We start from the raw sequence: 19,600 nt of genomic DNA on the forward strand, positions 1-19,600 counted from the left end.
TTAATATTTAAACATACATTTATATTTCATATAAAAAAATTATGATGTCAATTGAATCCTTTAACTACTCATAATGTTACGTAGGCCTTTGCACAGAGTCTTTAATCTAAAGTCAATTTGTAGTTGCAAATCAATAATTAATTTTTAACTGAAAGTCAATAAGTACGGCTTCCAATATTCATAAATTCAACTTTGGAATCTTCTAATCCATAATTAGGCCAAAGAAAGACCTTACAAAGACCGTTACATTAAAGCAGAAGAGAATAATCCTAAGTAAGAATTAACATAATAAAAACATGCATGAATCAACTATGTTTGAAGTGGACAACTTTATGCAACACGACTTAACGTGGACTTTGTCCATAACATCGATCAAGTCACAAACTAGTATAGACTATAGTTCCAACATTAGGCTGTACATCATGAAAAAAGATTGAGCAAAGTATCTTTGATTAGTTTTCTTATAGACATAGTTAAGTGATTTTGTCAGTTACATACATTAAAGACGTCATTTTACTAGATACTTTCGTAAAGACATCACTTTACTAGATACTTTCATAGATTCGTATAGTTGAGTGATTATTGAGTAATTAACTCGGATATCTTTGATCCAGAAATTCACTTGACAGACTCTGCCCTGCTTTTCTTTGTATTGCCAATTCCCAAACAGAACACATCCAGCTAATTCATGAAAACTAGATATTCAATACACATGAATTATTCTAATTCCTTGCATCTCTGGAATTTTATAAGCAGCAGCTTAATTTAACTTATAACTATAGCAAATTGGAGTGATTGTTCAAGTCCTATCGTCACAGCTAGCCCGAGTCCATGTTACGTATTGTCCACTTTGACCCCATACACCTCATGATGCTGCCCCCGTGGGAGTCCGGGTCGTGTCTCAATCCCAATGTGGTTGATCATCCGAAAAGAGTAGCTAAGCATTATTTGGTTTGATCAGTCTTTAACTAAGGCCAACTACCTAATACTACGCAGACTCATCAAACAACGGTTTTTAGCTTTCTTCAGGATTTGGCCTGATTTATCCCGGAGTTACAACATCCCAAAAGCGTATTATGTGACTTTTCACTATTTTCTCATTCTGGTTTAGGATTCGCCTAACATGTTATGTGCACCCTTGGCCTACCCTTCTCTTGACCTACCCTGATGTGTCTCACCTTGTCAAGTAAAATTAGTTGTGTGTCTGTTTGTCATTTGTATACTTAATTACCTTTTGCTGTTAAGATATGCTTTTCAAAGAAAGACAGATCCTCATGGGATATGAAGAATGGGGGTACAATTTTCTTCATCCATCTACCAGAATGAGAAAGTTCCTAGTAATTTCAACTGCTCAAATGATTCTTCATCATGTAATTAATTTCCTTATTCGTATGAAGTGCATTTTCAAACACAACTTAATGTATGGAGCTTTCATCTTATTAATTTCTGGTATATAGAAAAACATTACTCCTCACGCAAAAGCTAGTTTTTGCTTTTCTTCTTCCTTTTGCTTTATTCTCTAAATCAAATATCGGTTGAAATAATTTTCTATTGGGCTAACACGGTCCAACATACTCTTACGTATGTTGTGATATTGTCCACTTTAGAACAAGCCCACGTGGATCTCATCTCAACACCGTACAAGTAACTCCTTTTAACTTGTTAGCTACCAATATACTGTACACCCATTCCAATATTTGGATAAACATACTCTCCAGGCATCATCATACCTTTGCCTTTTATGAAACAAAACTTGTAAACCTTAACAACTTTAACAAAAGGCATAATACATATATTGGACCTTAAACTTGGCTTCAAATTTTAACTTTTACCTTCAACTTTTATAATGCACAAATAGGCACTTTAACTATCCTACCTTTAAATAAATAAACACACGATTTTCGAAGCCAAAGAACATGAAATGCAAACGCTCCCACGTGTATTAGTGAGCCACTCAATGGCTGCCAACTAATTAAATATTTTACACGTCCATTTTAGAACTAAAAAAATCAAAATTAATTTTAATTTATATACAAGAATCAAAATTAATTCCTCCTAATGGCTGGCTTCTTGGTTTAGGTGTTTGTGGTTGTTGGGTCTGTTTTCATGGGGTTTGAGGGGTCATTTGGTTGTTGTTTTGTGTCTGGTTCGAGCTGCTGGTTGCAGCAGTGTTGTTTCGTGATGATTCTCGCCGGAGATGGTGGATTTGATGGGTTTGGGGTCGGGTATTTGGTTGGTTTAGCGAGCTCGAAGCTCGTTCGTTCCATGGGTTGTGCTCCGGTGTGGAGGAAGAAGGAGAACAGCTGGGTTGGAGGTGTTTGGAGTTGGGAGCTGCTGGTTGTTTGACGTTGAAGCCGGCTCGCTGGTGGTGGCGTGAGCGGAGAGGAGAAGAAGAAAATGAATGGAGGTTTTGGGTGGTTTCAAGTGGTATTTGCTGGCCGGAAAAGGGAGGTTTTTACTGTTGTGGGACTCGAAAATTACTCCTAACTCGCACAAAATACTTGCACATCACGCGTTTTGCCAAGTAGGATTCGCGTGTTTATTTATTAAAAGATTGGATAGTTAAAGTGCATGTTTGTGCACTATGAAAGTTGGAGGTCAAAGTTAAAATTTGAAGTCAAGTTTAGGGTCCAATATATGTATTATGCCTTAACAAAATATGTCATTAGTTCAATTTTAAACCAACTGTTCGATCGTTAGAAATGCTGGACAATTTTCCAAATTTTAGCTTGGATTGCGATCAAGATGATGGATAAATTACTAAAATGCAAGTTTTGCAACTGAATTTCATACCAAATATCTGTTCATTGGGGTTTTGGAGATCTTGAGATAAGAGGAAAATTAGTTGAAAATCTGCATTAATGTATCAAATTTTGGAGCCATTATTAACAGAAAGCCTGAGTTTACCAAACAAATTAATTTCTTAAGGATGTAATTTGGCTTGTACTAAAAGCCCCAAGAACTAAAAGGAAAGGAATCAAAAAAATTTATAACATAAAATATTTGCTTAACTTAACCTATATACTATATAGAAACCTTCCATTTGAATTCAAGCATACACACACATACTATAAATAGGATCTAGTGGAGCTTTGCCCCAAAACAAAGAAAACTTGCTAACAAAGCATCCACCAATTGAAAAAATTAGAACATCAAATGTTTAAAAATAACATATACTCATTGCTTCTTCTATTTTAGTATTACATGTTATTTCCTTTGCCTTAGTTATGATATTATTTATATTGCTATTATTCTCCTTATCTTTGTTTTTTGCTTTACATACTTATTATTTTATGTTTTACTCGATTCGAAAATCTATCAAAATCAGTCTTTCTACCCTACATATACTTATGCTAAATTCAATTGTCTTTGAAGTTAAAAACCCATCCCACTAATTTTTATTTTATTTTTTTGGGGAGAGGGGGGGGGGGGGTTAGTGTTAAGACTACATTAGTATGTTTGGATTAATTAGACAGCTAAAGACAAATTGAGCAAACAGTTATGTAAGAGACTAAAAATTAGTGTTATAATTGGTTGGTGTCCCGCGCTTTTCTGAAGACTTAGCTTGCAAAATTTCTCAAAACAGAGAAGAAGAGTGTGTATATAATGAAGAGATTAGGTGCTTTCAGCTTTGCTCGTCGACTCTTCAAACCTCGTACAACACAACACACACATTCCCAGGTACTATTGTATTCTTGTTTTTGTCGAAAATCCTTGGAAAAAAATGTTTTTTTTTGGATTAATTGTGTGATTGTTGGTATAGGAATCAAAGGAGAAAATGGAGCAATCACCAATTGTCACTGTCGAGGACAACTTTGATTTGCAGGTATGAATTGGGTTTTTTGTAATTTTCCCAATCGGGGAATGTTGGTCCATTTTAGAAAGTTGAAATGTGGGTTCTTTAGGATTCTTGAAACATGATTCTTTCACTAGTTTACATATTCTTGAATATCATCAAATTTGTTACTCGAGGGGTTGAAGAAGGGTTTATGGTATTTGAGACTATAGAACTGTAGCAATTTATATAAGTTAAATTTCCTACTTGCAAGTTTGTGTTTGTAGAAACTAAAAATGTAAGTTGGTTAGTTGTTGGAATGAGGAAACTTGGGCATTGTGTGTGTGTGTGTTGGAGAAATTTTAGGAGAAAAAGGGTGAACGAAGTGCTCCCCAATAATGATCTGTAAGGATATTTGTTGGCATTTTGAATTTTTCATTTGAATAATCGCGTGATTGTGACTATAGGAATCAAGGGAGAGCATGGAGAAGTCACCAATGATCACTGCCAACAACAACTTTGATACTCAGGTACGAATTAGAAAGTAGAGACGTGTACTTTGAGATTCTCATACTGATTTAACTGGTTTACTGATATCTACAAATTTTGTTATTCGGGGAGTTGAGGAAAGGTTATGGCATTTGGGACTGGAAAACTGTAGGCAATTGCCATAAGCTAAATATCCAAGCTTGATGAGTTTTGTTGAAAATCCATATATAACGAGTGATATTTAGTATCTCTAGAAACTAAAACTGCAAGTACCTTAGGTGTTGGTTTAAGGAAACACAAGCATTGTGTGTGTATGTGTCGGAGAATTGGATTAGAAGAAAAAGAAAAGGCCTTACCTACCTTGTGAATGGAAGGCATCCAAAGTAGTGTCGGAATAGGAGGAAAATGTGTGTGTATCCTAAGTAGCTTTCCCCTGTCAATTTTTCTTCAAGCTCATCAATTATACATATTTAATTTTAACAGAGTGCAACGGAAAATGAGAAAGAGACTGGGAGTTATGCTGCTACTAACATCATCCTAAACCATGAATTCTCGGATGGGCTGCACTCGTGGCATCCCAATTGTTGCGATGCTTTTGTGGTTCCAGCAGGTTCTGGATACCATAAGGGATTAGCGGCGGAGGAAGGCTGTTGTTATGCTGTTGTCTCAAATCGTAAGGAATGTTGGCAAGGCTTAGAGCAAAACATTACAAGCAGGGTATCAGCAGGTTCCACTTATACAGTTTCTGCTTGTGTTGGGACCTCTGGTACTTTTCAGGGCTCTGTTGAAGTCCTCGCCACGTTAAAACTGGTGTATCAAAATTCAGAAACAAGCTATCTATTCATTGTAAAGTAAGATTCTATATTTAGCTTGTCTTTTGTTACCATAAATTGCTTAAGAAGCAATAGTCATGGTAGAGTTTTACTCCATCCAGAAAAGCTGCTTCAGAGGAGTGTTGGGAGATATTAGAAGGTTCGTTTTCTCTGTCAACTATGCCCAATCAAGTTATATTCTATCTCGAGGGACCTCCAGCTGGAACTGACCTGCTCATAAAGTCAGTAGTGATATCATGTCCTAGTTCTACTGCTTGTGATGTAAGTCGAATGCTATGTCCATATATATATTTCCTTCGTTTTCTCTTCAGTCTAGAGATTATTTAAGTTTATTCAGACTCTATTGTATTACTGAATGAGTTCTCTCCTTATTTTGATAGAGTTCTGGCACATCATCTGTTTGTACCGATGATGATAACATCATAATAAACCCTCAATTTGATGATGGTCTCAATAGTTGGTCTGGAAGAGGCTGCAAGGTGGCCTTGCATGACTCTATGGCAGATGGGAAGATCACTCCAATGTCTGGAAAATCTTTTGCATCTGCAACGGAACGCACCCAGAGCTGGAATGGAATTCAGCAAGATGTGACAGGAAGAGTGAAGCGAAAACTAGCTTATTTGGTATCTGCTGTTGTCCGGATCTACGGTAACAATGTCACTAGTGCAGATCTTCGCAGTACATTATATGTTAAAGCAGCTGACAACCGTGAACGGTACATAGGCATTGCCAGGTAGGTGAATCCAAGTTCATCTTATATAATGTGCATATAATAATCCTTTTAGTATCTCATGTCTTATCATCACTACATAACACTTCGTGATTTTAGATACCATTCAAATTGCACAGAAAAAAAAAGTGTTAGCTCTCTTTTTGCACTTCTATAACAGTAATGCATTGTAGGTTTATGTCAACATAATCGACTTTGTTCTGTTGAAGGAATTTCTGATTTTGACTGGTTCTTCTGCTCTATATCTATTTGGATAATCATCTGTGTAATAGTCAGAAGCATGTGTGTTGTAGTAACTTCATTTTCTAGAGTTACATGACTTTTCATTTGAAACAGATAAACAATATCTTTTGACCTTGAATTTACAATCCACTTTGTTCATTTTGAGACTGAACTAGGTGAACACCAATTAAATGTGTTGTTTTAATTGATCCCTTTCTTCTTTACTTCTGTTTTTCCTTCCATTTTTATTTACATGTATATTAAATTTAGTGCGAGGGTTTTAACAAAAGCTACTTGCGTGTAGTGTCCAAGCCACAGACAAAGACTGGGTGAAGTTGCAAGGGAAGTTTCTTATAAATGACTCCCCATCTCAGGTTGTTGTCTTTTTAGAAGGTCCACCTGCAGGTACAGATATCCTCATTAACAATTTAGTCATAAAGCATGCAGCTAAAGCTCCTCCTTCTTCTCCACCAGTTATTGAGGTTAGTTGAAAATGTGCAACGTGTGTTTTCCTCCTTTTTCAATTTACATTGAGCTTGGTGATACGATATTGCTAGAGGAATTTGAAGCCTAATAGTTTCTATGGAAGTGCTATGCTATGCCACTTAAGCTAGCTAGTTGGCAATTCAACTGTTTGATCTGTTTAAGCATTAAGTACTTTCATGCTTCTCCTACCATTACCTCTCCATACGGTGTTTGAGGCTTTCTGTTTCATTTTTCATCACTTTTAGGATGCTGGTTTTGGTGTTAATATAATCACAAATACAAGTTTGAATGATGGCACAAATGGCTGGTTTCCACTTGGAAACTGTACAATGAGTGTTCAAACAGGCTCACCACATATTATGCCTCCAATGGCAAGAGATTCCCTTGGTGCTCATGAGCCTTTAAGTGGCCGTTATATTCTTGTGGCTAATCGTACTCAAAACTGGATGGGTCCTGCTCAGATGATCACGGATAAAGTAAAACTCTATTTGACATATCAAGTATCTGCATGGGTTAAAATTGGACAAACATCAGGACCTCAGAATGTAAATGTTGCCCTTGGAGTAGACAGCCAATGGGTGAATGGAGGCCAAACTGAGATCAGCGATGATAGATGGCATGAAATTGGAGGATCTTTTAGAATTGAGAAGCAACCAACTAAGGTTATGGTTTATATTCAGGGTCCTGCTGCTGGTGTAGACCTAATGGTTGCTGGGCTTCAAATTTTTCCCGTTGACAGACGTGCACGGTTTAGACACTTGAAGAAACAAACTGCAAAGGTAATTCTTAATTTTGTGTACATGGTATTTTCACTTATTGTGTTTTAAGTAATGATCATCAGTTATTTTGAAGTGTTTCATCAGCAAAGCCATTCCTGTTTTACTGTTGCACTGGAGAAGTTTTGAAGGAAAACAGAAAAAAAAATCACCTTGTGGAAACATCTCTCTTTTAAAATTGCCATTGCAGCCATTTGAATGGATTTCCTATATCTTTCTTCTAAGTGGCAGACAATGTTGTTACCTTAAACACAGTTTTTAAAAAATTATAATAAAGACTTCCTTTCTTGCTGACTTTCTTCACAGTTACGCAAGCGAGACGTCATGTTGAAGTTCTCTGTATCAGATTCAGGCAGTTTGTTTGGCACATTTGTTAGAGTTAGACAACTGCAAAACAGCTTTCCCTTCGGATCAGCCATAAGCAGAACAAATATGGACAATGAAGACTTCAATGCCTTCTTTGTCAAGAATTTCAATTGGGCTGTGTTCGGAAATGAGCTGAAATGGTACTGGACAGAAGCACAGCAAGGGAATCTCAACTACAAAGATGCTGATGAGCTCCTGGACTTTTGCACAAAAAACAACATCCAAGTTAGGGGTCACTGTATCTTTTGGGAGGTGGTGGGCACTGTTCAAGCATGGGTACAATCCTTGAACAAAAATGACTTGATGACGGCTGTTCAAAACCGTTTAACGGGGCTGCTGACACGGTACAAGGGAAAGTTCCCGCATTATGATGTGAATAATGAGATGATGCATGGTTCTTTCTATCAAGATAGATTGGGTAAAGACATCAGGGTAAACATGTTTAAAACTGCACATCAATTGGACCCTTCCCCCATGCTATTTGTAAATGATTACCATGTTGAGGATGGCTGTGACACCCGATCTTACCCTGAGAAATACATTGAGCACATTCTTGATCTCCAAGAGCACGGTGCACCTGTTGGAGGTATAGGTATTCAGGGACATATTGACAGTCCAGTTGGTCCCATTGTATGTTCTGCTCTGGACAAACTTGGTACTCTTGGACTTCCAATCTGGTTCACTGAAGTTGACGTGTCTTCAGATAATGAATATGTTAGAGCTGATGATCTAGAAGTTATGCTTCGAGAAGCTTATGCTCACCCTGCTGTAGAAGGTATAATGTTGTGGGGATTCTGGGAGCTGTTCATGAGTCGATCAAATGCACATTTAGTGGATGCGGAAGGAGACATCAATGAAGCTGGAAAAAGGTACCTTGCTCTTAAGCATGAGTGGTCATCCCATCCGCATGGTCATATTGATGAACAAGGGCAATTCAGCTTTAGTGGATTCCATGGCTCCTATGAAGTGGAAGTCGTAACAGTTTCAAAGAAAATTACTAAGAAATTTGTGGTTGACAAGGGCGATAATGCACTGGTGATCTCCGTTGATATATCCTGATGTTTTTACTCAATTTATCACCTCACTGTATGATTGTGTGCTGTGCAATAGTTATGTTCATACCTTGTATCATCCTTCTGTTATGAGTCTTCTGCAAATTGTATCATTTGTTTGTTTATTGTATATTATATTTTCAAGTGAGTAAATAAAGAGAGATTTCCTGTGTCTATATAAATGCAATGTAGTAGTTCACAAGTCAGTTACTAGTACTATTTTCTCCATTAGGATTTAGCAAGGGCATAAATGTGCAAGACCAAAATATGTTTGATCAATTTTCCTTTCATCCACTGGTTTTAATTGATACAGAGACACACTATGGTTCGTTTGGTTGGTGGATGGGATAGTCAGGTTATCTATTAGACATAATTTGCGGTTTAACTTAAGTTGATATTTATGCTCTTCAATTTTTGATTTGTTCAAGTAAACATTTAACCTTGTATAAAGTTAAACATAGATACACAATCATACATCCTACATGACATAATACAAAATTATATGAATGTGTTATTATGGACATAAATGTCAACTAAATCCAAGTTAAATAACACATTTATGTGTTATGCTATATAGATTATTTAGGCTACTAAAATTGCAGGATAAACTAAATAATACTCCTATGTTTCATTTCAAAAAAATAAAAAAGTATTTCATTTTACTGTATTATTTTTTTTCTCATATTACTTTTAATAATTACATAAAATATTGTTCCAATTTATATGAGTTAGTTTAATTTGTAAGAACCCCTGCATTCATTACTTTTATTGATGAGGAAAAGAAGAAGAGAAGAGGCACACCCTAGAAATGACAATGATTGGTTTGCTGTGTCCAGTGATCTTCTCAAGACCGGACTTTCAATTTTTTCTCAACAGAGAAGATGAGTTATATATAATGGTCAATGGAGCGCATTTCTTCCTTGCAACTTTGCAAACCAACCACATTCTCAGGTACTCTGTATTTCATAGTGACTTTTTTGTTTTCTTGAATTACCTTTTAGTTAAAAAAAAAAAAGGAACTTTTTATGTTCTGAGCAATGATCGTTTAGCATTTTGAGTTTCCCAAATTAGTTGTTTGATTAATCATGTAGGAATTAAAGGAGAGAATAAAGATAGCACCAATGGTCATTGCCATCAATAATTCTGATTCTCAGGTGCTTATGGGGTTTTGCATTTTTCCTAAATATGATGGTTCTTGGCCATTGTTTTGCTGGTTTTGTGTTTCTTGGATTGTGTAAAATTATGCCAAATTTGTGGGGTTGAGGAAGGGTTTATGGCATTTTATACTAGAATATTCTAGGGGCGGAGTTAGGTTGGGACGAGGGGTTCATCCACATTCTTTTCGGCAGAAAATTACTCTAAAATTATCTGTTATGTATACATTGTAAATGTTTACTTCTGAAGTTGTGAAATCTTGCTTCTGTCTCTAAAATATGCTAATTATCTTCTTCTTTGTGCTAATATGTCGAAAATTGATGAACATAACTTTGTTGTATCTGTGTCCAGTCGCAAACCCATGGCTTACTGTTGTGCCAACACTCACCTTCAAAAGTTTATTTTGACTAACACTTGGTAAAATCCTCCTTGAACTGGTATCTTATGTAATTTCGTTTGAACTAAGAGCCTTTTAGATTGATTTTCTTATGGCCCAGTGAGAAATTTATCTTGAGCATCAAATTTGCACCTTCAGAAGTATTTCAGGCTGTCATATTATACCAGAACTTATTTAGTGATGTTGACTTGTTGCTGTCAGTTTTTTTCAAGTTTATCAATCATACAAACCGTATTTCCTGACAGAGTTCAAAGGAAAATGGGAAGGATATTGGAAACATCATCCTTAACCATGAATTCTTGGATGATCTGCACTTGTGGCGCCCAAATGGCTGTCATGCTTTTGTGGTTCCAGCAGGTTCTGGATACCGTAATGGATTGACTATGGCTGTTGTGACAAAACGTACGATATGGTGGCAAGGCTTAGAGCAAGACATTACAAGCAGAGTATCAGCAGGTTCCAGTTATACAGTTTCTGCTTGTGTTGGAGCCTCCGGTACTTTTCAGGGATCTGTTAAAGTCTTCGCCACAATAAAACTAGTGTATCAAAATTCAGAAATGAAATTTATATCAATTGGAAAGTAAGATTCTGTATCTAGTTTGTCTTTGTTACTTTTCATTGGTTATGTGAAGGTATAGTCGTGGTGGCATTTTTCTCCTTGCAGGAAATATGTTTCAAAGGAGAGTTGGGAGATGCTGGAAGGTTCATTTTCCTTGTCAACAGTGCCTAATGAAGTTATATTTTATCTCGAGGGACCTCCACCTGGGACTCAGCTTCTGATCAAATCAGTAGTGATCTTACGTTCCAGTTCTACTGCTTCTGATGTAAGTCCAGTGCTGTGTCCATATTCCATCTTGTTCTCCAGTCTAAGAGGGATTGGTTATGTTAGTATATATTTTGATTGAGTTCTGTAAAATAAGCCATTTGTAACTGATGGTGATAACACCATGGTAAACCCTTACTATGATGATGGACTAAATAGATAGTCTGAACGAGGTTGCAAGGTTGTTTTGCATGAGTCATAAAAAGAAGATTTTTTTGGCAGGTTATTTGTCATTTTGAGTTTCCAACATAAGTTATTCAGCTAATTGTGTGATCTTGGATGTAGGAATCAAAGCAGGAAATGGAGAAGGCACCAATGATCACCACCAACAATTACTTTGATTCTCAGGTGTGAACGTGGCTTTGCTAGTTTGTAATTCTTGAATATTTAAAATGTTCTGAGTTCAAGGGATTATGCAAGTGTTTATGTCAGTCAGTTTCGACAAGAATCTTCTTGGCACTAGCCATAAGCTGAATATTAAAATATGATAAAAATATTCTTGCAAATCTGTGTAAAATGAAATCAACTCTACTATTACACCAGAACTTGCTGTCAAAAGTAGATAGACAAGCCTTTTGTAAAACTCCTCCGTACGCTGTATCTTATGTAATTTGATATGAATTTTGAGCAATTTTTATTTTTTTGGCTTCTGACATATTACTATGGCTCCGTTAGAAGTTTTTCTTGAGCATCAAATCTACACCTTCGGAAGCAGTTGAAATTGTTACATCATACCTGATCTTAAATAGAGTTTGTTGCTTTCAGTTTTTGTTCATGCTCATCAATCATACATGTAATGATTCCTGTCAGAGTTCAAAGGAAGACGAGAAAGACACTGGGAACATCATTTTAAACCATGACTTCTCATATGGGCTTTACTTGTGGAACCCGAATTGCTGTGAGGCATTTGTGGTTCCAGCAGGTTACCATAAAGGATTAGCAGCTGCTATTGTAACAAATCGTAAGGAATGTTGGCATGGCTTGGAGCAAGACATTACAAGCAAAGTATCAGAAGGTTCTACTTATACAGTTTCTGCTTGTGTTGAAGCCTCTGGTACTTCTCAGGGTTCTGTTGAAGTCCTCGCCACATTAAAACTAGTACATGAAAATTCACAAATGAAATTTATATTCATTGGAAAGTAAGATTCTCTATCTAGTTTGTCTTTGTTACCTTTAATTGTTTAAGAAACAATAGTCATGGTAGCGTTTTACTCCATCCAGAAAATCTGTTTCAAACGAGTGTTGGGAGATGCTAGAAGGTTCGTTTTCTCTGTCAACTATGCCTGATCAAGTTATATTTTTTCTTGAGGGACCTCCAGCTGGTACTGACCTTCTCATAAAGTCAGTAGTGATCTCATGTCCCAGTTCTTCTGCTTGTGATGTAAGTCCAATGCTATGTGAATATTTCCCTCTTTTTCTAGAGATTACTCAAGTTTATTCAAACTTCGTCCCTATAACCGAAAAGATTGTCTCCTTATTTTAATAGAATTCTGGCACATCATCCGTTTATACCGATGATAATAACATCATCAATTTCTATTTCATTTTCCCTCTCTTTTAGGATGCTGATTTTGGTGTTAATATAATCACAAATACAAGCTTGAATTATGGCACAAATGGTTGGTTCCCACTTGGAAATTGTACAATGAGCGTTCAAACAGGCTCACCACTTATGATGCCTCCAATGGCTAGAGATTCTCTGGGTGCTCATGAGCCTCTAAGTGGCCGCTATATCCTGGTGACTAATCGTACTCAAAACTGGATGGGTCCTGCTCAGATGATCACAGAAAAAGTAAAACTCTATTTGACATACCAAGTATCTGCATGGGTTAAAATTATTCAAGCATCAGGACCTCAAAGCGTAAACGTTGCTCTTGGGGTAGACAGTCAATGGGTGAACGGGGGCCAAGTTGAGATCAGTAATGATATATGGCTTGAAATTGGAGGATCTTTTAGAATTGAGAAGCAAGCTGCTAAGGTTATGATTTATCTTCAAGGTCCTACTGCTGGGGTAGATTTAATGGTTGCTGGGCTTCAAATTTTTCCAGTTGACAGACGTGCATGATTTAGACACTTGAAGAGGCAAACAGAAAAGGTGATTCTTATTTTTGTGTTCACGGTCTTTACAGAAGAAAAAATTCATTTAACATTTATAGTAAAGACTCTTTCTTGCCCTTTTCTTCACAGATACGTCAGCGAGATGTCATATTGAAGTTCTCAGGATTAGATTCAGGTAATTTGCTTGGAACAATTGTAAGAATTAGAACACTGCAAAACAGCTTCCCCTTTGGTTCAGCCATACGAAGACCAAACATGGACAATGAAGGTTTCAATGACTTCTTTGTCAAGAATTTTAACTGGGCTGTGTTTGGAAATGAGCTGAAACGGTACTGGACAGAAGCACAGCAAGGGAATTTTAACTACAAAGATGCTGATGAACTCCTTAACTTCTGCACACAAAACAACATCCAAGTTCGAGGTCTGTATCTTTTGGGAAGAGGTTGCCACTGTTCAGTCATCGGTACAATCCTTGAACAAAAGTGACTTGATGACGGCTGTTCAAAACTGTCTAACAGGGCTTCTAACACGGTACAAGGGGAAGTTCAAGCATTATGATGTGATTAATGAGATGATGCATGGTTCTTTCTACCTAGATAGATTGGGTAAAGATAATTGTGTAAACATGTTTACAACTGCACATCAATTGGACCCTTCCGCCTTCCTATTTGTAAATGATTACCATGTTGAGGATGGAAGTGACTCCTGGTCTTCACCTGAAAAGTACATAGAGTATATTCATCATCTCCAAGAGCATGGTGCACTTATTGGAGGAATAGGTATTCACGGACATATTGACAGTCCAGCTGTATGTTCTGCTCTGGACAAACTTGGACTTCCTATCTGGTTCACTGAAGTTGACGTGTCTTCTGATAATGAGTACGTAAGAGCTGATGATCTAGAAGTTATTCTTCGGGAAGCTTATGCCCACCCTGCTGTTGAAGGTATAATGCTGTGGAGATTCTGGGAGCTGTTCTTAAATAGACCAAATTCACATTTAGTGAATGCAAAAGGTGACCTCAACGAAACTGGGAGAAGGTATCTTGCTCTTAAGCACGAGTGGTTATCCCATGCTCATGGTCATATTGATGAACAAAGCCAATTCAGCTTTCGTGGATTCCATGGCTCTTATGAGGTGGAAGTTACTACTGTTTCGAACAAAATTACCAAGAAATTTGTAGTTGACAAGGGTGACGATACACTGGTAATCTCTGTTGATATATAGTTCAACTTCTTAGACTCCATTTATCGCCTTATAGTATGATTTTGTGGTGTGCAAAAGTTGTTATTCATGTGTTCTGTCTTCCATGCTGATCATTTTCCAATACAACTTGGTCTTGTCTTGCCTAAAATGTTTTGTTTATAACCTTATTGTACATCATCTGAGTAAATATAAGGTATTACCTTACTATATTCTTTTAAAAGAGGTCATACATTTGTTATATGAAAATTACTCTCAATTAAAATGTTATTGACACATCTAATATGAGCTATCAGGTTGAAATATTGTCATATTGAGGTGAATGTGTTTCTGGGATGTAAGCATATTTGGGCCATAATGCAAAATTGTGGTGGATAAGCCCATTTCAGTACAGTTTTTCATGCAAGCCCAATGTACCTCCATAGATGTTTTGGTAAAACTGGCGTGTACTCAACAATTTAATCTTGAAAAATGAATGATCTTGAACTTTCGATCCCTTCTTTCCTTGTGAGCAAACAAAACTCCAATGTCAAAAATGGTTTAACTTTTTAATATTTAACCAACTTTTTCATTATTTAGCAAGGCACTTTACTTCTGATTAAGGATGAAAGAATATTTATCACTCCATCACAACCCTCGTCGGTGCCTATATCTTCTTAAAAAAGGTGCTTCTGGAATTAAAAGACATTTTTTTTTCACTTGAGGTTCTGTAGAAAACAAGACAAGACATTTGGAGGTGAACAGCTGAAGAATAAATGACCAAAAAGAAATCGTGCTGAATGTGGGGGGGGGGGGGGGGGGGGTAGAGTTGTAGGGTTGGGGGTAGTACCACTATCTAATCAAGTCAATTTAGTGCAACTGTGATTACGTAAGAATGGTGAATAACGTCCAAATGAACACTGCCTCATGGTTGCTTATTAATTCCAAACTCCATATAATATTAATTAGTAGAATTATATTATTGCTAAGATCTTAAATAAAGTATTAATCATTTAGGACTTAGGAAATCTCAGTATTTATTCAAATCAATATTTCTAAACAAGTCAAACTAATTGCTTAGTCTCGCTCTTGTGCAACAAAAATAAGATTGAACTATAATGGTAGTGTCAAAGACACTCAACACATTTTGTTGATGTTATTTTCAAAAGAATCTTTAAAGATGATGAGGAAAAATAGTTGTTGGGATACTTAAGTAAGTTATAGTTTACTTCAAACCCTACTATAAAATTGTGGAGTATTAAATAAGGATTAGATATCATAAATCAAATAGATTATAAATATATCGAAGTGGAAATAGATTTCTTCAACGTTGTTGAGCTTATCAATTAAAAGGATGTAAAATATCATTTGTTTAGACCTATTATTGAAGATTGTTCGATATTTGTTGAAGGTCAACGATGCCAAGATTCAACATGTCTATAAGGAGACAATCCAATGTACCAATTTTCTAACAAATGAAGGACGCAATCACAAAGAGGCCTTCATACTCTGCAGTAAATAAGAATATGGAGTTGTTTATGAATGTTTTTGTAATTTTATTTAATTTGCTTTTTTAATGTACCAGAAATATTAGGCGGTTTACTTTTCATATGTTCTATTTTTAGTGGAAAGACTAACTTGGTAAATGTTCCTAGCAGAACATGCAAGATATCTTGTGAAATTAGATTATTAGATACATGCGTGCAAACTAATTCAAATATTATAAATATAGAGACAAATATATGTAATACACATTAACTTGACATTGAGGGGTTATTTGGTAGTTGTTATAGTTATGTAGATATTGATAATGTAGCAATTAGTTATAACTTATGAGTGAATTTATAATTATTCATATATTAATTATACATATATTAGTAATTTCATTTCTATCCTACATTAAATAATACTTAGACTCCCTCATAATTTATACACGTATTAGCTATGCGAATTTTTAAAGTATCTACCAAATGTGATATTAATTTTATTATGAAAAACTTATTTATTAAACCATAAAAATTTTACAAAAATTAATATATAAACAGCTTACCTTTCTTATCTAGCAACCAAACGACTAGTTATTAAGGAGTGTGTGGATGTGTTCCTAAACCTTCACTTGCATAGAATATAGTTACCAACAATCATTTGTGACCTTAAACCTAATACTTATTAGACAAGGGACCCATTGGGCCAACTTTAAAAAGTAAGGATTAGACCCACAAGTCACATCTATTGATAGACTCCCACCATCTACTTCCCTTCCCTTACTAGGGAGTATGATTAAACTATTGTTGCCCCATCAACTCCCAAACACAGTTCCTTTCTCACTTACATCTAAGGTCCCACTCCACATGCCTAGTCTAATCTAATCTTTCCCTTGTAAAATTTTTAAACTTATGGAGTATTTTTTTTATAAAGTTTATTTATGAAAGTGGTAAAGTAAAAGTAGGAGTATTAGACAATTATTCTCACTGAATTGTACTTGTACAGAAATGGAAACATACAAATATTGTCAAATCCAGACCAAGGAAATTTGAGGAAAAGTGGGAAATGTAGGTAATATTAATCAACAAAGTAATTATCTTGGGACCACTAAATTGATTAAAAAGTGAAATTAGAATAAAATGGGATCTAAGAATGACTAATTAATATAAGAATTAGTTAAGAAAAAAGGAGCTTACTGTCATCTCGTGAACCCCTACAAATGTGATGTAAATTGCTAGACGTCAGTTTATTCTTATAAAAATCGTGTACCACTGATAAATTTTGGTTCTATTTTTAAAAAAAATACCAACATATTCAATATATATAGATTGATAAATAAGAATAAGTGTGGTCTCTATTCAACCTTTACTTATTTTGTAAAGGTCAAAAAAGTGAAAATTGATGTTAGAAATAATATCTCATCAAAATGAAATAGAGAAATTATACAATTATCTTTAAGAATTTACGTTCTACTTCACAAGAAAAATAATGTAAAGCGGATAAATATATAACTTACACAATAGAAAATGAAACCCTAAGGGAAGCATAACCATTGAAATAAGTGGGTCGTAAATCTGATATAATGAATGAGATTGCTTTTTTCTTAATCGAATATCGAGCGGAGAAAAAAATGTGGGGGTGCATGGTGACTGACAGAAGGATTTGGGGTGGGGGTGGGGGTGGGGTGGATTAATGATGGCTGAAGGCATTCTGGTAAGTACAGAAGCATGGGGAAACAGCTCCCGCGCTGTTTTCGCGCGCCATGATCCACATTAGGGACCCTCTATTTTTTCTCTGTCTTGAAAAGACATTTCTACTTTATTTTTACTGTCTTTTTGTCCGTCTCAAGTAGAATCATACTATGTTTTTGTATTTATTAACTAGTATTTTCATTTATATATGCAGAAAATATTTTCTTTTAAGATAAATAAATAATAATGACGTATTTTCAATTCAGAAATAGTTCATATTACACTCCTCACTTTACTCTTGAATAAAATAAAGAGAAAAATAACAAATCTATCATCGAACTATCATAAATGGTATGCAAATACTTTATGTCATATTTTTAAGATATTGATGCCTCTGCGTCCAAAAACTAGAGCATATATATCCTTTATACTAGCAGGCATACATGTGCTATAATCTTATCCACCGATCCGACATTTATTAAATATCGGATCGACGAATAAGATTGAGCCACGTGTCCCTATTTAGTCTTCAATTAGAATAAAGGGCATATATGCTCTAGTTTTATGAAGCAGGGCACCAATGTTCCAAAAGTATAATGAAGGGTATCTGCATACCATTTATAATAACTCGGATATATTTGTCCTTTTTCTAAATTGTGTAATCAACAAATATTAAAATAGTCTTCACTTCCCTTTTTTGTAACTTCTCTGCTATTTCGTTTGTTATGGTCATTAATCTGCTGTCTACCGATAAATTGTCTGTATTTGTGTTCACGGACGAAATCAGATTAAAATTTATCAAATATTGAATTTGATTCTAAGTCATGAGTACAAGTTTGAACGAAATTTAATACTGAAATCCAATTATGTGACTCTTAAGTTAAAAAGAAGAAATCAAATTATAATCTAAAAATAGAACAGGCAGAAAAGGAATTAATTTTTGATAGCTTCTTATAAGGGAATCAAGGCAACGGGGATCAAGGAAAAAGCTATCAGGTGGTTACACTGTCTAATCTAATTTATCAATAAAATTAAACCTTAATATACTAGTTCAATTGCTTATCCAATAATAATAAAATGGATTTCCAATATGTTATAATATATTCAGTGTAATTTTATAAAGAAAGCTTGATGACATTAATATGTACATATATTTTATTGTATTTTATGAAAATAGAGAGGTTATTTTTGAAGACATCAACGCGTGTTTTGAGTCAAATAGAGAGATTTTCACAAATACTGAGTTCTTCTTATGAGCCAAATAGGATTATTCTTAAAGACATTGATTAGATAGGTTGTTTTATAATGTCGTGCTATTTTAGGTGTAAAAATATAGTTTGATAAAAAAGTGACAAAGGATCATTATTACTTTCTTAATCTTTAATTAACTAAAGTGTTAATGTATTTTAATATTTTCCATAAAGGTTGCAAAGCGAGGAGAAAGGTAGCATTGTCCTTTGTCATCAATTTATAATTACATGCAGATTTATTTTGTTTAGTGAGCCTACGTTACCTAAAAGTGAAAATTATTTATATCTTTTTTATGGTTAAAAGGTAAAGATTTTTAACATGATTGAGTCAACATAATTAAATACCTTTTAATTAGGTGGTTTACAAGTAAGATTATGATTTTCAAGTCTTAAATAATTGTCATTTGGAAAGTAGCAATAACATAATGGTGGATTATGACATGGAAAGAGATGCTTATTATAGATTTATAAGATAAGATTACCATAATTAAAAGAATTACACTTCTAATTATTTTTATTGAAGTCTAAGTAATATGGTTGAGAAACTCTAATTAGAGTATTTGGAATCAAATAATGTTGTAGCAACAGTACTAGAAAAGGAATAACTATGATGATAAGTGAAACCCCATCCAATTTGCTTAGAAAATAGTATAATTAAGTGAACCACACTAATCCACGACACGTTGCATATAGTACAAACTGATACATGAATCCTAATGTACGAATCACATATTAATTATCTTCTCGGATTCTGATTTATTTTATTTGATTATTGTTAAATGAACCTATCATTATCAAACAAATATATTAGGATATTGCTAGCTGATTTTTC

General features: G+C 35.0%; 1 protein-coding gene and 1 pseudogene across 1 annotated transcript; both read left to right on the forward strand.

Moving 5' to 3' along the window:
• The first annotated feature begins 3,606 nt into the window (after positions 1-3,606).
• Positions 3,607-8,868, forward strand: LOC125840793 (endo-1,4-beta-xylanase 1-like). Its single transcript, XM_049519764.1, has 9 exons — positions 3,607-3,681; positions 3,764-3,826; positions 4,243-4,305; positions 4,748-5,115; positions 5,199-5,358; positions 5,478-5,830; positions 6,354-6,531; positions 6,781-7,314; positions 7,618-8,868. The coding sequence occupies exons 1-9, from the start codon at positions 3,607-3,609 to the stop codon at positions 8,734-8,736; spliced, it is 2,913 nt and encodes a 970-aa protein (XP_049375721.1). The 3' UTR covers positions 8,737-8,868.
• A 1,655-nt stretch (positions 8,869-10,523) lies between these two features.
• LOC125840800 (endo-1,4-beta-xylanase 1-like) lies at positions 10,524-14,387 on the forward strand (annotated as a pseudogene).
• Positions 14,388-19,600: the final 5,213 nt, after the last annotated feature.

This window comes from Solanum verrucosum, unplaced genomic scaffold, assembly GCF_900185275.1.
Source record: "Solanum verrucosum unplaced genomic scaffold, falcon-dt-bn FXZP01000283.1, whole genome shotgun sequence".
NCBI classification, from domain to species: Eukaryota; Viridiplantae; Streptophyta; class Magnoliopsida; order Solanales; family Solanaceae; genus Solanum; species Solanum verrucosum.